Source organism: Ictalurus punctatus, chromosome 25 (assembly GCF_001660625.3).
Source record: "Ictalurus punctatus breed USDA103 chromosome 25, Coco_2.0, whole genome shotgun sequence".
In the NCBI taxonomy this organism is placed as follows: Eukaryota; Metazoa; Chordata; class Actinopteri; order Siluriformes; family Ictaluridae; genus Ictalurus; species Ictalurus punctatus.
This window is the reverse complement of record NC_030440.2, coordinates 17,568,311-17,586,028: the sequence shown is the minus strand read 5'-3', so window position 1 is coordinate 17,586,028 and position 17,718 is coordinate 17,568,311. Positions and strand designations below refer to the sequence as shown.

The 17,718-nt window shown below is 40.9% G+C and overlaps 1 protein-coding gene across 1 annotated transcript; it reads right to left on the bottom strand.

Moving 5' to 3' along the window:
* Positions 1-11,747: 11,747 nt before the first annotated feature.
* pigh (phosphatidylinositol glycan anchor biosynthesis, class H) lies at positions 11,748-16,052 on the bottom strand. The gene is made up of 4 exons (XM_017455495.3): positions 15,656-16,052; positions 14,809-15,018; positions 14,504-14,587; positions 11,748-13,605 (listed from the first exon to the last, which is right to left on the bottom strand). The coding sequence occupies exons 1-4, from the start codon at positions 15,833-15,835 to the stop codon at positions 13,534-13,536; spliced, it is 546 nt and encodes a 181-aa protein (XP_017310984.1). The 5' UTR covers positions 15,836-16,052; the 3' UTR covers positions 11,748-13,533.
* Positions 16,053-17,718: the final 1,666 nt, after the last annotated feature.

The following is a 17,718-nucleotide window of genomic DNA, read 5'->3' as shown; positions in this document are numbered from 1 at the left end:
TCTAGTATTTCACGGCTTACATTTAACCGAGATGATGTACAGCGCTTTGGCCGACACTCGTTGTCTTTTAACTGTGGTGTATAAACAAAGGTGAGTCGACTTGACTTTAAAACACAGCAAAGCAGCAAAGCAAACCACATGGGCGTGAAAGACCTGTGATCTTTCTCACTGACCATTCCGTTAGCGCTCTCAGTTAGCTGGATAGAAAGCCACACCACGATGCTAAAAACGAAATGAAGCCAAACGGAGCAGCTTCTCTTAATATTTAACGACATAAATAGGATCGACTCGACACTCTGCCAAAAGAGTCAACATTACTAAACCATCAAACCACCAACTTTCCCTTTTCCAGTGTGTTTGTATAACTGCGGGATGAAGGCCAGCACTTTAGTTTAGTTATGCAATATTCCACGTTAACGTTCCAGGAAGTATCTCTTCTTACAGCCAGCTTATTAAACAGCAAGGCTCTTTTGTTTTATCATGTTTCTGTCTCAACGTTGCTGATGTTTTACACCAAAATGACAGACAACGTGGAATGTGGCGCTTTAGAAAGAAACCTTCTGCACAGTCTGCTAATTTTCCCTGCACATTAAACGTTTTAACCCATTAAGTACAATCAACGTAGAGTAATAAATCCCGCAATATGATCGATCTTTATAAATCCACATAACTATGCGACTTATTTCACCAATTTCGTTAGCATTCGCTAACTCAGCTAGCCGGCTATTCTACTAGCTAACCTAACTGCTAGTCAGTTAGTTCGTATTGGTCACAACATGGCCAGAGGAAGCTTTCAGAATGTGTATTGAATGGATTGAATGCAGTAGCCAAACCTGTCAAAATATAATATTACGTTAGCAACCATGAATTTGTTACTAGCTAGGTAGCTAGCTAGGTTTCAAAGCTAGCTAGCTTAGCGTGCAGGTTTCAGGATGCCACGTCACCGTCCTCTGATCTGATCTGATCGCGGACGCAATTGGAGCTTATTTTGTGGCGTGATACGCTGAGCTTGGATGAAGTGTTTCGACCCAAACACCTAAATCTACACCGATCGTTCCACGACTGTGAACGTTTCCTCTCACAGACACGACATTTATAAAGCTGTATGCGCAGTAAAGGTCCAAAGGTTATGTTTTAAATACAGGTTTCCTTCACAATGTGCATGTTTCAGATGAACAACATGAATCACTAACTACACCTTACCTTGAACTGTATATGTAATGTATTTTTTTTTGTACGTTAATGTATTAATCAATTTAACATCTCACGTTTAAAGCAATCCTTCTCTAAAGGCTGTCTACTAAAGGTTATGAAAAATCTACAGTTTAGTTTAGTTTAAGACACACTCGGTGGTATGAAACACCTTGAAGGCTCCACAGGTTCAATCGTGATGCATCGTTAGAATTTCCCGAAGTTCGCGGGAAGAAGGAAAGTCATCTGTCTCATTCTTTTGTCTTTCATTTCTGCTATACGACACTTTAAAAGTACAACATTGTTAAACGAATTCTAAACTGAAAATAACATTGTAAGGAAATCTTTACAATATCCTATACGTCTTCATGCTGTTAGCATAGATAACCACATTTTTGTGTAGTTGCTAATCCTATGCTAAAGTCCTACCTGTTATTCATTTAATCCTTTACTGCATGGTGTTGCCATACGGCAACAACTAATTTAGCTCCTCCCCCTTTTTTCTTTTTTTTTTGGAGGGTTCGCAAAATTTGCAAAATTTGGCAGAACTGCTTAAAGGGAAAAAATACGAAACACTATCTGAGACAAGTTAACATTTATTTTTTTCTCATTTACACAAGTTGATATATCTTGAGTCTTGTGTTAAATTGTAAAATGTCATTGTTGTCATATGGCAGCAGCATGCGATGATGGCACTGTGGTGTGTGCGCTCATGAATTGAAACAGACCTCCAGACTTTTTGTAATTGTACAATTTTTTTTTTTGTACGTATCTTTTGCAAATTTTACATTTTAAGATAAAGAATTAAGAAATCGAGAGAGAGGTGTAAACATTTCTTCACCCAAAACACGTTTGGATCTAATTTTTTTATTTTTTTTAAAATGTATTTTAAGTGAATAAAATCAACTAATATTCCGGAGAATGCAGTAATTGTAATCTCATACATATTGTGTTATTTCTGACTATACGATACTTTCCACCGTTGCACATTGTTGCCATACGGCAACAATTTCCCAACTAAAACATTTTTAAAAAAAATGTTAAAATGATATTTTAATTACTTGAACTAATTAAAAAAATCCAAAACAACTTTTATTTGATGTAAATGTAATAGTTCATGCAGTAGAGGTTTACGAGCAAAATGCAGAAAAGCACCCTTGCAAAAAAAAAAAAAAACACACAAAAACAAACAAAGTTGGACTGTTGCCCAGACTATTTGTAAATAGTTAATGCATGTTTTTAAAAAAAAACAAACGATTTTTAAGTTTCATTTAATAAGGTGATATGTTTACTTCATGCTCTTTCATACTTTCCACCATTGCACATTGTTGCCATATGGCAACAATTTCCCAACTACCCGCTCTAAAAAACTGTTTTGGTTTACATTTTATTATTATTATTATTATTATTTTAGACGTTTACTTCATGCTCTGTGGAGATACAGTGTAAATTTCATCCCACGTATAGCTAACACGACTTTCAAAAACAAATGACGTCGCCTTTAATCTATCATCTTAAATATCACCCTGCTGTTTTACCTGTGAGAAAAAGAAATGGCACCCGTCAGAGCAAAAAAAAAACAAAAAAAACCCCAACAACCCAAAACAACAAAAGCTTTGAAGTTTCTATTGGTAACACGGGGAACGAGTCGATTGACTGACTCGTGAACGAAGGCGAACCGACTCGTTTCAATAAAACCTAAAGATCAGGACCATTTTTAGCAATTCGAATCCAGGAAGAATTCAAATATCCTGTGTTTTTAGCACGTCTTCCAGTTCAGTTTTCCGAGAAGTCCTGAGCCTGCAAGCTCCTGAGAGTCATTAACATCTCGTCACATGCTACCTATTTAAAACCACAGTGAAGAATGTCTGGATTTTTAAAAAATTTAAAAAAAAAAACAACAAGAAAACAAACCTGCAGCATCTGCATTGTCATCTGCTTTCTTAATACAAAAAAGACTTTATATATATTTATATAATTACGCTGGTGAAATCCAGATAAATGGAGCAATCAAGGACCAAAAGGAACTCATTAGAAAGTAAATGAATCAAGAGTTCTACTGTTTTCACTCATGTTAGAAATAGTTCTGTCTGGGGGGGGAAGAGGAAAAAAAAAAGAGTCGGCGAGGGAAAAAACGATTAATAGTAAATGAAACCCGAATTTCACTTGTGGAAAAAAATAAATAAATAAATATGTCATTGTTGCTGATGTTGGTGTTATTGTTATGGGAAGTCATGCGTTCACAAAACAAATCTGATTTTCCAGTAACTCTCACGTTTTCTCTCCATGCCTCTCACGGCCTTATATTTATTATTCCAGCCCATGTGAGATGAGATTGCACTTTAATAACCTTGAGGGATGTGCGTGTGTGTGTGTGTGTGTGTGTGTGTGTGTGTGCGCGCGCACTGGTTAGTATTAAAGAGTGTTTCTAAACAGTCTCTGCTCACCTGACCGGCTGAACAAGCCTTTTTCCCCTTCTCACACAGCCCAGGTGAAGGAGCCGGTCAGACTGGAAGAACACACACTTCATGTGTCTGTACACACAGTACGTGCGCCAAGACAAATGCTGTGTGATCGTACGAACATCCGCTTCCCTGAACTCTGATGTCTAGAAGTGTCAGATGCAGCGCTGTTCAAAGATACGCATATTTAATGCATTTATAATCATCATCATCATCATCATCGAGTATTTATACACTTTTATACTGCTGATTATGTAAACATTACAAATGAGCCGTTTTGAAATTTCAACTGCAGAAGATTCAAACAAATCCAAATGTCAAAGCCACGCCCCTTGCTTAGGTTACAACACCTGAATGCTGGTGCAAGAGGGCGGAGCTTTCAGGATAAACATGCAACGTGATTGACAGGCAAACACAAACGCCTCCTTGACCTGATTTATTATACTTGCTTCCACCACAGTGCTGTTGAATTCTCGATTCTGATTGGTCAGAAGGTTTAATTTCAGTAATTACATATTTATTTTTTTATTTTTTTTATTATATGTGTCACTGTGGTCGTACAAGAGGAATAAAACACTTCAGGTCATGCTGTCACCGTAACTCTGCTTCATCTCACCACTGCGCCATTGATTATTTTTCTAAATCCTTTACCACGCTGAGCCTCAGGTCATCTCAAATATTAGCGCACGGCCAGCACGTCCTAAAAGTTCCCAGCATGCCCTAGCAGCCACGTTAGCGTTGTACTTTAATGAATACATGCATGTGTGTGGGTGTGTGTGGGTGTGGGGTTAAAAATCACTTTAACGTGCTCATCGTTTAAACTGCAGCGTTCCCTTTTTCCTCAGTGTCACAAACGACTCGTTCAATGATTCGTTCTAAAGGATTCATTCGAAACTCCTCGGTCAGACGTCCCGGTCTGTCGTGATCGGTCTACCGCTGTCGGTGAGCGGCCGATGAAGACCGGAGGTTTTTTTGTTACAAACCTACGTAGGTTAGTACAGGAAGTAAAGTCTGGAATCACTAACGACTCGACTCAGCTGTTCAGAATCGATTCCTTCTTTTAGGAGTCAATAACTCCGTTTGTCCTCCGCTTTGACCGTTGAAACATCCACAAACAGCTACGTATATAACACACTACATGAAAGGGAATATCTGAAAAACCGTAATAGGTGCACTTTAATTTTCAAGACGTCACTTTTTTGTTTGTGTTTTTTTTTAAAGAAAAAACATTCTCAATAAAAGTGTTTCCTCTTCCTCTTTGCTACAGATCAGTCGTGTCTGATAAAGATCTCAGAATCACTGCTTCTGCTGAGGCTCAGTGTTGGGAAACTGAATTAGAGGAAATATTCCTGGAAGAAGAAAAAACAGCATAAGGAAGTTTATAAAGTTTCCAAGACTAATAACTAAAGTGATACAGAGTTCCAGAGAGAGGCAGAAAAGAAATGGTTGTGTGTTGGAGGCAAAAGTGCTTCAGGGCTAAATAAAAGACTTGTTAAATACAGCCATGTTCCCATGAGAATGCAGGTCAAACACCTGTCTCTGAGTTTCGGCACACTTCAGTCAACGGGACAATGATCTGTTTACAATCAGAGGAACTTCTAATCCAAAGCTAATGCGTGTGTGTGATGTGATGGGAGCTGGAAAGCAGGCTCAGTAATTCTGAGACTTACAGAGTGGGGGGATGGAAAGTTTTTTTTTTTTTTTTTTCAATAGCACAGCAGCGATCTTCTTAAATACGGTGACCTCCTGAGGAGAAGCAGCTGAGTCAGAAACATGAGTCGGATATCTGAGACGCCGCTCCGTCTTTTAAAGCTCCCACGTGGGATCAGCGGTATACGGACTTGGACCGAGTTCACTCGGAAAAACACGATGCAATTTCCTGTACAACAAAGCAGGTGTGAGCTGATTAAACCACGCTCCATTTGACCTTGTTTTCAAAGTATTGGCACCCTTCACTACAATTAATGAAATTTTCCACTCCAAAAAAAAGAAGAAGAAGAAGAAGAAGGCCGAAACTGCACAGCTTTACCTCTATTCACAGCATTCTCATAAAAAACAACAACAACAAAAAAAAAAAAAGAAAAGAAAAAGCTTTTGGGTAATAATATTGCATTTTTCTCAGAAATATAAACGGTTCCACATTTAAACCATAATCAAATGCATGTGGTCTGTAAAACTAACTAGCAAGATAGATAGATCGATAGATAGACAGACAGACAGACAGACAGACACTTCATTCAACCAAAAGGGAAATTCAAGAAATTCAAAAATATATATATATATATAAAATAGAAATATAAATGATACAATCATTATTGCAGGGTGCCAATAATTTTGAAACCAGTGGTTCTCAATTCTCCAGCTGTGATCCTTGGAGATGTTTTATCCACTCGAACCGTCCTCTTCACGGTGCGTTGAGACGATACAGACACACGTCCAATTCCAGGTCGATTCATAACATTTCCAGTCGACTGGAACTTCTTAATTATTGCCCTGATGGTGGAAACGGGCGTTTTCAATGCTTGTGCTATTTTCTTATAGACACGCCCCATTGTGTGAAGCTCAACAACCTTTTGCCACACATCACAGCTACATTCCTCGCTCTTACCCATCGTTATGAATGACTAAGGGAATTGGCCCTGTGTGTTACCTCATATTTATACCCCTGTGAAACAGGAAGTCACGGTTGAACAATTTCCTGTTCCTAGTCGCCCAGCTGCACTAACAATTTGAAAATGTCAATACTTCAAATCTACAGGCTCCAGGTTCCCCGTGACCCAGTAAGGATGATGGACGGACGGGCGGTTGGATGGATGGATGTAATGTAATGTAATATGTACGTAATGTTGTCAGTTTCAAAAGTATTGGCACCTCTCCATACACTGATTTACAATTTCCACTCAAGCAATTAGCATAACTAGTTTGTTATAAAACAATAATAAAAAAAAGCCTGGGGTGCAGTAGTGGCTCAGCGGTTAGATCGGTGTACTACCGATCGAAAGGTCGTGAGCTCAAATCCCAGCAGCGAGCTGTCACCGCTGGGTCACTGAGCGAGGCCCTTAACCATCGACTGCTCAGATGAGAACGAGATCAATGTAAGTCGCTCTGGATGAGGGTATCTGCCGACTACCGTATAAATATATATCACCAGTTGTTATCACTTATATGCAGCATGACGTGCAATAAAGTTGTTTACAGAATAAATATTTCTGCTGATGGCACTTGGGCGTCTTTCGACGCGCTGCACCATTAAATTTGCATGAGTTTCAGCTCAAACCGAAACAGTTCCATTGTTGTTTACACAGCCGTTAAATAATCAAGCAGACTTGTTCCAGCAGCTCGTGCTCCGTCGGTTAAAGACTGAACCAAGGGTGGGGGTGAAAAAAACTGTCACTTAAGGGCCTCCGTGGGGTTTTTAACACCATTCAACACACACCGTGGGGTTTCCCTCCGAAAGCCCCGCAGCTAAACTAATCCGCATCGCACACACCGGTCAGTCCAAAACCCCCGACGGTCCGATATCATCCCATTAATGCGAATCAGTTCTTACGATTACAGCAAATACAGGGATACTGCAGAGAGGAAGCGGAACTGACACGGGGCCTCGGCTCAAACGTGAGGAACCACTCCAGGTCACGCTGTAATAGGAAATGAATCGACTCTAGTTCATGTCCCTTTAACAGCACGTCCTGAAGTCTTTTATTCCCCTTACACCGCAGCACTAGATCTTTTTTTCCCCTCTCTCGAAGTTAATAAAGTTAATAAACGTCAGGACGTTCTGCAGATGTTTCTAAAGTGTATATCCGTTTGTTTGTTTGTTTGTTTTTTACCACCCTGATTATTTTCCGGTAGCACCAAGTGTTTAATTCCTCAGCAACTTTGCCTACAATGACTTTTCACGTCGTACTTTTTTTTTTTTATCCGTTTATAGTTACATTTAACGTTCACGAAGCAAGTCGGTTCCTGTTCTCACTTACGTTACAGCAGCTGTAAACACTCTCTCCATCACCTCTCTTTGTTTCTCTCTCCTGAAGTTAGCAAGACAAAAAAAATCTGTGAAGTGTAAACCCCTCTGTCCTGGAGATGTCAGGACACTCAATATATACATGATAAATAAGCGCGCCCTTATAGAAAACCTCACCGTGACGACGGTTACACGGTTTATTCGTCCGTTCATGTAGGAGGCCCGCCTGCGAACGAGCTGCTATTACAGTATTATTATTATTAAACACAGTAAATACTAAATATATTCCCTAGATTTGATATTTTTCTAACTTGCAGTCCAAATCCGGGTTCCTTCCAGTATTTTTCCGGTTAAATTGGAAACATTTGACACCTTAAAAAAAATTTGTTTAAGTGTAAACACACATGACTTTTGAACATCCACAAACACAACACACTTGTCTGTTTGGAATCCGTTTACACATACACATTCAGAACTGTGTGTGTGTGTGTGTGTGTGTGTGTGTGTGTGTGTGTGTGTGTGTGTGTGGTTTCACTCATGCTTCAGCTGCCCGTGTGTAAACATGAGAGAGTTTATCGAGATGCTAAATACGCTCATGGTAACGGTTATGGTGCAACGGTTAGTCTGGGGAAAGTCCAGGACCGGTGACACAGCAACATGGAGATGTTTCAGGCTGTGAGTGTGTGTGTGTGTGTGTGTGTGAGAGAGAATTCAGAACGGGCTGGAAAGGTGTCACAATCCCACACCCCGGTGCTCCCTGCAGTTCCTGGGTTCTTCACACCTCCAGTGGAGATGATTATCCCGTCAGGACTCCTCACAGCAGGCCCAAGCACCGCCCTGTGAAATTTCTCCCCTCCGGTCGTTTTCTCAGCATCTACATCTAACAGGAAATCTTCATAAGCGCCTTCCCAAAGCAGCACAAATGGCCTGGAAGAGCCCGGCAAAGACACACATGGGAACCAGGATGTGAAAACCGGAGGTCCCTGACCTCTCACGGCAACGCTTTCGGATACGGATGAACTTTCTAGTAACTAACTAACTAGACGCTCTGATTAAGGAATCAGTAAGCAACGGCGCGCGGATGAATGCGGTAGTTCACTATTAGCTCATCGATAACGGCCTCCCGGAGAACTACTAACAAACGATATACGTAGACAAGACTGTTCACGTAATCTGTAGGTAATAGCGGACTTATGATTAGGGTAAGCTGTTTGTGAAGGACCGGGACAGTCAAGGCACAAGGGACACAGTTTCCCCCCGCAAAAAAAGTTTAATGAATCAAAAATATATATTAACAAATAAATCAAATCAATTCAAATGATCGAAATCAATATTTAGGCCTATACATGTATAAGAGGTGAACTTAGGGCCACGTCGTATTCAGTTCGTGTGCAGGGACCGGATCCCTCCAGGAGGCACGAAAGAAACAGTCGTTCTTGATGAACTACCGCATTCATGTCTGCGCTGTCACTTGCTGATCCGTTAATCAGAGTTTCTAGTGAATGAACAGTACTTACTAGAATGTTCATATTGCGTTATTCACTTACTCCTGTCTGTGTTCTAAAGCGTTACCTCCGACCTTTCAGACTATTCTCGTCCGGACACGCTTGACAGTCTTAATCGCTGTGGAGAGATCGACGCCGCACGCGGTCGGTCTGTAGTGAGAACAATACGGCAGGGGTTTGTGTGCGTGTGTGACGTTTCTTTCTTTTCTCAGCGCGCACGAACCAGAATAACCGCTCCCGTCTTCGTGAGGGGAAAAAAAAGTGTGTACAAGGTCAGTAAGACCGGTGGCCGAGCCTGAAACCGGGCCGAAAGCCGGCGGGTTGGTTTCACGCCGATTCGTACATGATATAAGCCCTATTCGGACGGGATTGGTTTTCACGAGCGGTGTGCGAATTATCGTGATTATTTCCATAGTATATCTGGGATTTCAGTCTGGATCCGCCGTGGATTTCATTCTAAGAAGACCGCGTTGGATCCTGTGGGTATGGGGGTGTGTTTTTTTTTGGCCTCCCCTTCAGTATAAAGACACCCCAGAAAGCGCTGGCTCTTCTCCACGGTCTCATTCCGAAACCGAAAGACGTGTCAGAAGACGAAAGACGTGTCAGAGATCAGCAGTGCTACCGGGAGATTTCTTGCGAGTTAGGGACTTCCTAGTACAGCTACGGCATACATTGACGTTACGATCCTGTCGTGTACACATGATCGAGCGTGGCCACGCCCACGACAAGGCGTGTATTCAAAGGCGGCGTATGTTGTTGTATTTCCTACAGAGCTCACTTAACCCGAACTGAGCCGTCTTCCGAGAACGCGGACACGCGCTACAGATTACAGACAGGTTTCTAAACGCCCGTCGGATGGAAATCTAATCGAAAGCGAACTCACGATTGCGGCTTTTAAATCTAGCCGATCTGGATCGCACTCATACAGCACTCGTAGCACACGAAACATATCTGGGTGTTATTAAATACTGGTTAATTACTCGGTAATTATTGGTGTAGTTAATTATTAACTAAGCCGTAACGACCGAGTGTCATGCTGTGTTCTACTCAGAACTCGGAGGTGCTACTCGGAAAGTAGGGGAGGTGTACGCGACCCCAACCTCCCCGAGTAACGCCAAACCAACATGGCCGCTCACAACACCAACAGGAAGCAATCCGAATCCGAATCTGATCCGGGCGGCCGCAGGAAGCCAGCGGAGGGAGATGACGAGCGGTGTGACGGGGGTTCTTTTGGGCTGGTTTTTAATATAACAAATCTGTGTATATATCCATGGAAGTAAATGATGACTAGATTAATAACGCATATATTTTGTAGATCTATGACTTACTAATAAATAAAGGGATAACGTCCATTCAGTACCTCCAGGGTTTGTGCGATCGCCGGGACGGACGCAAAATCGAGCAAACGTCGTGCGATTTTTCAGAATCACCGCCGAGTCGGGCCGAGACGAGTGACGTGACGTCATCGCGGCCTCTTCCGTTCACGTGCGTCGAACACGAGTACAGCTAAAGGGTCTCGCGAAAGACCGCGCGGGACGATTTCGCCGAAATCAAGAACTTTTTACAAAAACGATCACAAAAAAACAAGCATGCTCGCGGCGTGATGGTCGAAAAGCGTTCCCTTTCCTTCTGAAGATAAAACATTTTGAACTTCATAGAAAAAAAAAACCCCAAAAACAACCACGTAACATCACACTGACAGATGATGTGTCATGATGAGATTAGGTAACCGATCACACCTTTGACTTTTTTTTTTTGTTTCACCTTCACAGGATTCGTTTCTCATAAGCTGCTCGACATAACGCACACGATGGCTTCAACTGATAAAGTACACTTTTAAAAGTTTTACCCTGCCACTACCGCCATCTTTGGAGGTCTGTAGTGACGCTGGCAGCAATACAGCGATAATAAGTTACATTACAAGTTATATTACAGATTGAAAAGTAAGAGGTGCTCGCGTCCATCCGCGAACACGGGATCAGACCGGGTAGAGTTCTGAAATCGTCGGGATTGGAAACGTGTGTGATTTAATTAGATGAACAGTGTGGAAAATCCTCTCGAGTCAAAGCCCTTTTCTTCACAAAAGAGCTCGCACGACGGAGGACGGGAACGGAGTGGCGGTGAGGATTAGCACGACCCCTCAGGCGACACACGACAAGAGCGAGGGCGCAGGAAAGACCGCCGGGATTCCCGTCAGCTCCCATAAGGATACTGCGACGGGGCTAGTGACTGATTATCTAAAGCCAGGAACAATGAGACGAGGTCGCACGGCCCGAGATCATTAAAGCAGATACACTGACAGTCTGCACTCAGAGAACACACATTCACTTAAATCTGTACATAATCAGCATCTCATTGATTGACCTGGAAACGATAGAGTTCTGACAATTCTGCGATTTTACGTTGAAGTTTTAACCAAGAATGAAGCTTTATTTATTCCTAATTTTACATAATATTTTAGCAAACAAATTCAATACGTGTGTGTGTGTGTGTGTGTGTGTGTGTGTGTGTGTGTGGGGAAGGAGTCATCAGCTGATGTGTGATGTGGCCACAATGGTCACATCTGGTTGTGATTGGTTACTGGGGTAACAGTAGTACATACCAAAGATTTCCTTTTTTTAAAATTTTATTTATTTATTTTTTTTTTTACAGTTTTTTCATTAATATGTAGTTAAACATTTTTTTCCCACAGTGAGCAATACTGATAGCATTCCTGCATGTACAGTTTTAGTAATCTATATTATAATGCATTTTTAAAAAAATCTTAAATAGATTTTATAACTCATAGTTGACGCAGAATCAAAGCAGCTCGTGGTTTCCCCCTAGTGGTCAGGTCGGGTTACTGCTTTCCATTTATTTAGAAAAACATTTATTTGGGAAATGTACTGACAGGAAAAAACAACAACAACAAACATTTCATTTCAAAATGAATTACAGTTAGAAAATACGTGGCATTATTGTCTAAAAATACATCTTCATAATCTATAAGCTGTAACCTTTTGTTCCAAACTGTCCCAAACTGTTCAAAACAAACAAACAAAACAAAAAAACAATAAACATCTCTAGTGTAAATAAATAAGCTTACTTTGACTAACAAATGAATCACATATTAAAAATAGTACTTAATCATCGAGCATCTTACACACTAAATTTTTTAATAATTAAAGTTAAAGGAAAAATTTTGGCACCCCCTTGCTTTCTGATTGGAGACAATTACAATATAGAAAATACAATATAGCTCTATAATGCAGTTTTGAATAAAAAACATCATTCAGACGTGTTTTCTGATTAAAATCAGCTTACGACATCTCGCCTAAATATTACGGCGCTCGTTCTTTTACTCAGCGAAGCTCAAACGCTCGCGTGCTTGCCGACATGATCTAGTTGGTTAATTTCGAATGATCCCCGTGAAGGTTTTTAATGACTTGAAACGCGACACTTTAAGACTTTAAGCAGGAAAAGCCAAACAGGGTGAACCTCTCGAGAAGTTTTGCTGTGAATCAGGAAAACAGCTCTCACCTGCCCTAAAGCAAAATAAATATTGACTTTTCATGGAGCTTGGAGAAGAACACAGAAAGACAGAGTGTTTAGAGAGACAAAAAAAAAAAAAAAACATCTTTATAAAAAGAAAGACACATGAAAACATCACCAAAGCATGGAAGAAATGAACAGAAAAACACACAGAGACCCAAACTAAACATTATATTTTACGATCAAGTAATATCTGAATCCGTCTATAAAATGAACCGACGCCAAGTGAGGGTGCACAAACTTTCGCTCGAGTATAAATACAGCTTGAAATGGCCGGAAGATTATAACGAATCACAGGTTATGTGTTTTCCCTCGAGTCTTTTAGTTCTATTTTTTACCACAGAAACCTGACGATGATTACAATTTTTTTTAGAAACGTATTTAATAAAGAACAACAGTTTTTTTTTTATCAGTTTATAGTTACATTTAACGTCGCGGAATGTCCACAAAGCCAGTTAGTTCCTGTTCTCGCTTATGTTATAGCAGCTATAACCATTCGATCCCTCTCCAGCATCTCTCTCTCTCTCTCTCTCGTGGAATTAATAAATAAATAAATAAATAAAAAAGCTCGGAATGCTGACGAGAAGATATATAAAGCTGTGATTGGCCTTGTTATTTACTTATTTATTGCATGTATTTTATGAGACATATTCTCCCTCTCTATCTATCCATCTGTCTATCTAGAACGGAGTAGAACCCTGATTTAGCCCGGGCTGTCACGGTTCACATGAAGACTCTGAAAGGGGGTTTTTCCGACGCTTTTGGCAAGGGTTGAAAGTATTCTAAAAATATTCAGTAAATGAAAGCGAGCTATTCGGAGCATGTGGCAGGACCAGACGCGCCGACATTCATAGCTCCAGCTCGTCCGTCAGCGTCGTCGTCACGTCTGTCCGATTATCTCCTGACAGCTCCTGTACACCCGCACCAGGCAGTTCAGCCTCGGCTTAGAGCTCTGAGAGAAGAACGCAAACGATTAACACGTCTCCCTGAAGCTTTCCCCCAGCTGCTGAAGTTACATGTAAATAAACCTGGCGTCGGGAGCAACTTGAGTTTCAGTGTCTTGCCCAAGGACACTTCAGCACGTGGGCCAGGAATCGAAGCGATCAGTGAACAACCCGCTCTAATCTCAGAATAACGGACTTCCTGGTCACACAACTGCACTTTCAGACCATGTAGTACACGGATATATAAGGGATTTAATTAGAATTGCACTATCCGGTGTCCCCCAGACGAGGTGTCTCGATGCTTAAGGCTCTGGGTTAGATCCCCCGCACTGCCAAGCTGCCACTGTTGAGCAAGACCCTTAACCCTCTGTGCCCCGGGGGCGCTGTATCACGGCCGACCATACGCGCTGACCCCAGATTCCTAACAAGCTGGGATGTGCAAATAAAGCACTTCACGGTGCTGTAATGTTTACATGACTTCCTTCTGATATCGTCTCCGGAGGGGGGTTCCCTCGCAGCCGTCGCCGCCGGCGTTCTCAATAGGGTTACATTTATCAACTTAAAAGGCATATCCTGAATTTATAAAAAGCTCAAAAGCTGTAAAGCTGATTCGTGACAATGTCCGTCGTTACAAGCGCTATACAAAATGAAACTGAATTGAATTTGAACTCGCAACCTTCTGATCAGAAGCTCAAATTAACCCTCCGACCTCCGCTCCCAATAGTTTGTGGGTAATATTTTAGGGTAATATATCCCCCCCCCATCGTGTCTATCAGTGATCCCCCCCTCCCCCCCAAAAGAACGTCGTTAGGCAAAGAGAACCGGATACAGAAACCGTACCGTACTACCCCGTGAAGAACGAGCGACTCCGAACGGACCTGCTGCCCGAGTGCAACGAATACAAACCTGGAAGAGCGGGACAACACTGCTGACTCCGTCGGGCTCGGCAGGATCCTTGAGCAAAATGCACAGGTAGTAGATGACGGTTTGCTGGAAATGAAACGCACTCGTTAATACGATCAGATAGTCAGTACGCTAGTATTTCTAGCTCCGCCCCCAGGTCCCGGTTCAGTTCCTCGGGCACCCTACGGTACGACTCGCTCGGCAAGGAAATGAATGAGAATACGTGTGAGGACAGATCTGAGCTCGGATATATATACGTACGGATTACGATTCGTTACGTCTCTAATAAATAAAGACCGTCTCCTCACCATGTGGATGGCCTCGTTGATGACGATGTCTTTGATCCTGCTCATCTCGATGAAGGTGGTGCTCTCCCGGCCCGAGGCGTACGCGGCGGACAGCTGGACGCCGAGCGAACCGACGACCAGCAGCGTCTCGTGGTCTACCTTTACGAAGTGAATGTGCAGCAGCATTCCTGACAAAGTCACGAAGATGGCGCCCGACAGAACCGCCGTGTTCTACAACACACAGCGTGGACATTCACACCACAGCGCCGGCACATTCCGGATCGGAACGAACCACGGCTTTATATCAACGCGCTCGTTCTGATACGTCACCGCCATCTATAGCGGCGACTCATTCGCAGGGACTCGTGTTTATTTATTTATTTATTTAACTTTTACAGAAGGAGTCTCCAGTGTCAGCGCTTTGGAAAAGCTGTAACTTTAAAATCTTCAGGATTGATAAGCTGCCTTTTGCTTACTTCAAGAAAGAGAAGGAACAGACATGATTACGGTCTTTTCTCTCTAAACACGCGTCTTTTCTGGTTGCTCGTAATAACACGTTAAAGTCTATATATATATATATATATATATATATATATATATATATATATATATATATATAGTGATATTTAGGGTGAGGGAGGGGGTGGAGGTCTAGATTCCTCACCTACAGCATCTAAAGAATCAGGATATGTTTTTAAATAATTTCTGAACAAAAGGGTTCATTCATTTCACCATATTCCTTCACAACAGTGTCATTATGTGAGCATATATGAATGTATAAATGTATGTATAAATCTTGCACTATGCAAACAGGACAGATGTGTAAATAAAATCTGATTATAGTTAGTATAATGACTCCACTCCTCACCTGTGTAAGATAAAAGGCAGTATAAGCGAGCAGCCACACGGTACAGGTGAACGCCATCACCCTGCCGAGAGACAGCTTAGCAGAGCTGATGGTGAACTCCCTGCAGAAAGGAGAATAATTCTGGCAGGATAATTTAATGGTCTTTCCACTGATATCCGTGAACTCTTCCTTCTCAGCCATGTTGGATAGAAACCCCTGTCCAAAACGCGGACTAGAAAGACAACGTTTATTATTATTATTATTATTATTAAATATTATTGCTCATACTGAGTCACGATTTAACACGATTAACTTCCCAGATTATCTTTAAAAAAGAATGATAAATCTCGCAGAAAGAACTCGGTGCGCATGAACGATAGCTGCACGACCTTCAAAATTTACTGCGCGCTGCATTGTGGGAAATCGAGTTCTATACGTCCTCAAAATGTCACTTAATTTCATTTTCAACCGTTCATGTAATAAATATTTGAACGAATATTAGTTTGTACATTTTATATTAAACTTTAAATGGCTCACATGGAACGTTGTGTGATTTATTTTATTTTATTTAATCGCAAAACGATCTCACGTGAGCACTACGTATCCCGACAAACCCGCGAGGTTCACCTTCGACCTTTTAACAAAAACAACTCGCTCAGCTGATGTGACTAGGCAACCCTCTTACCCACCCGTATTCCTAATAAACCCGCCTTCTCGGCTGGGATTGGCTGTTATTTATACTTCCGCCAATAAAACGCGGATAAACTGAGCAGAGGATGAGACTTTTACCAATCAAACTACGAGTAGTGAATTGCCGTAGCCAATCATAGCGTGGGGGGCGGGATCTGTCGAATATGATTGGGGATGAAAAAAATAATAATACCGCTGGAAACAACACTCTACCGGGGAGGGGATAAATATATATTTTCTAACAGTCTGATTGCAAACAGAGTTAACTTTTAACATAGTCGACGTCTTCAACTGAATACTTGGTGTAATTTACAGTGATTATTGCTATTTCGAGACTTGTCTTGTAGAAAATAGGGATGATACCGTGTTGGGAAAGGACTTGTTTTGGTGTTTTGCTAGGTCAAGAAGGCTGGCCAGTGTAGTAATATTATCTGGGTAACGTAGACTTAACTTTAAACTGTTTCATAGCACACTTTGGCACGGGAATATATTCATGTGTGTCTTGTAATATAAGTAAATCCGATAATTGTGTAACGCTAATTAACATTAGTAGCTAATATCTACTTCTTTTCCGATACGAATGCTAATGTTGCTAGCTTAATGAACAAAAGCTGAAGACGTCAACAGTGCTCGCGACAAAACGTTTGTCAGTCTGTTTTTAACGGCGTTTAAGACTTACAAATAATAATAATAATAATAAATAACCGGTGAATAATATTCTCTAAAAGTCGCGTTTATGCGTCTTGGGTGTGTTTAGGTATTGAGCGCCTGTGAACTGATCTACTTTAGATCATTATTATTATTATTATTATTATTAATGTTATTCAGATTTGTATTGTATAAATTTCCCGACAGTAAATTAGTTTGAGATTAAAACAAGAACTATGCATAAAATATATATACAGTAGATACGGAAATATTTCACACCTCCACCCAAAATATCGACCTTTTTGTTTTTGTTACCGTACAAACGGACTTTATTATATATATCGTGTCTTACTTCCGGTCAGCCACTTCCGGTTAATTTAACACACTTTAAAAAAAAAAAAAAAAAAAGATAGCATCACCACGCACTAGCATTTTTAGTAAAGTTGATTTACTACTAAATATAGATTTGTGTTAGAAAAATAAAAAAAAAAAAAATATATATATATATATATATATATATATAGGTGGTCCAGTTTTACACACTGGTACAAACCGGAAATAACTAGTTCGCTGAATTGTTGCCAAGATTGTCACTGTTCGCCAAAAAAAAAAAAATGCTTTAAAAAGAATTATATTGAGTAAATAAACAGTGCTTGTTGTTGTAGACAAATCCAACATTGATTTATGTATTTATATATTTATTTCTTTTATAATATATTCGAAATAATTTGAAGATTTGTTTGGTT

Excerpts from the sequence above, each read along its gene's own strand:
- pigh (XM_017455495.3), bottom strand. The coding sequence starts at position 15,835 with ATGGCTGAGAAGGAAGAGTTCACGGATATCAGTGGAAAGACCATTAAA. Across the intron at positions 15,019-15,655 it reads CTGCCTTTTATCTTACACAG|AACACGGCGGTTCTGTCGGG; the intron begins GTGAGGAGTGGA and ends TGTGTGTTGTAG. Across the intron at positions 13,606-14,503 it reads GTGTTGTCCCGCTCTTCCAG|AGCTCTAAGCCGAGGCTGAA; the intron begins GTTTGTATTCGT and ends TTCTTCTCTCAG.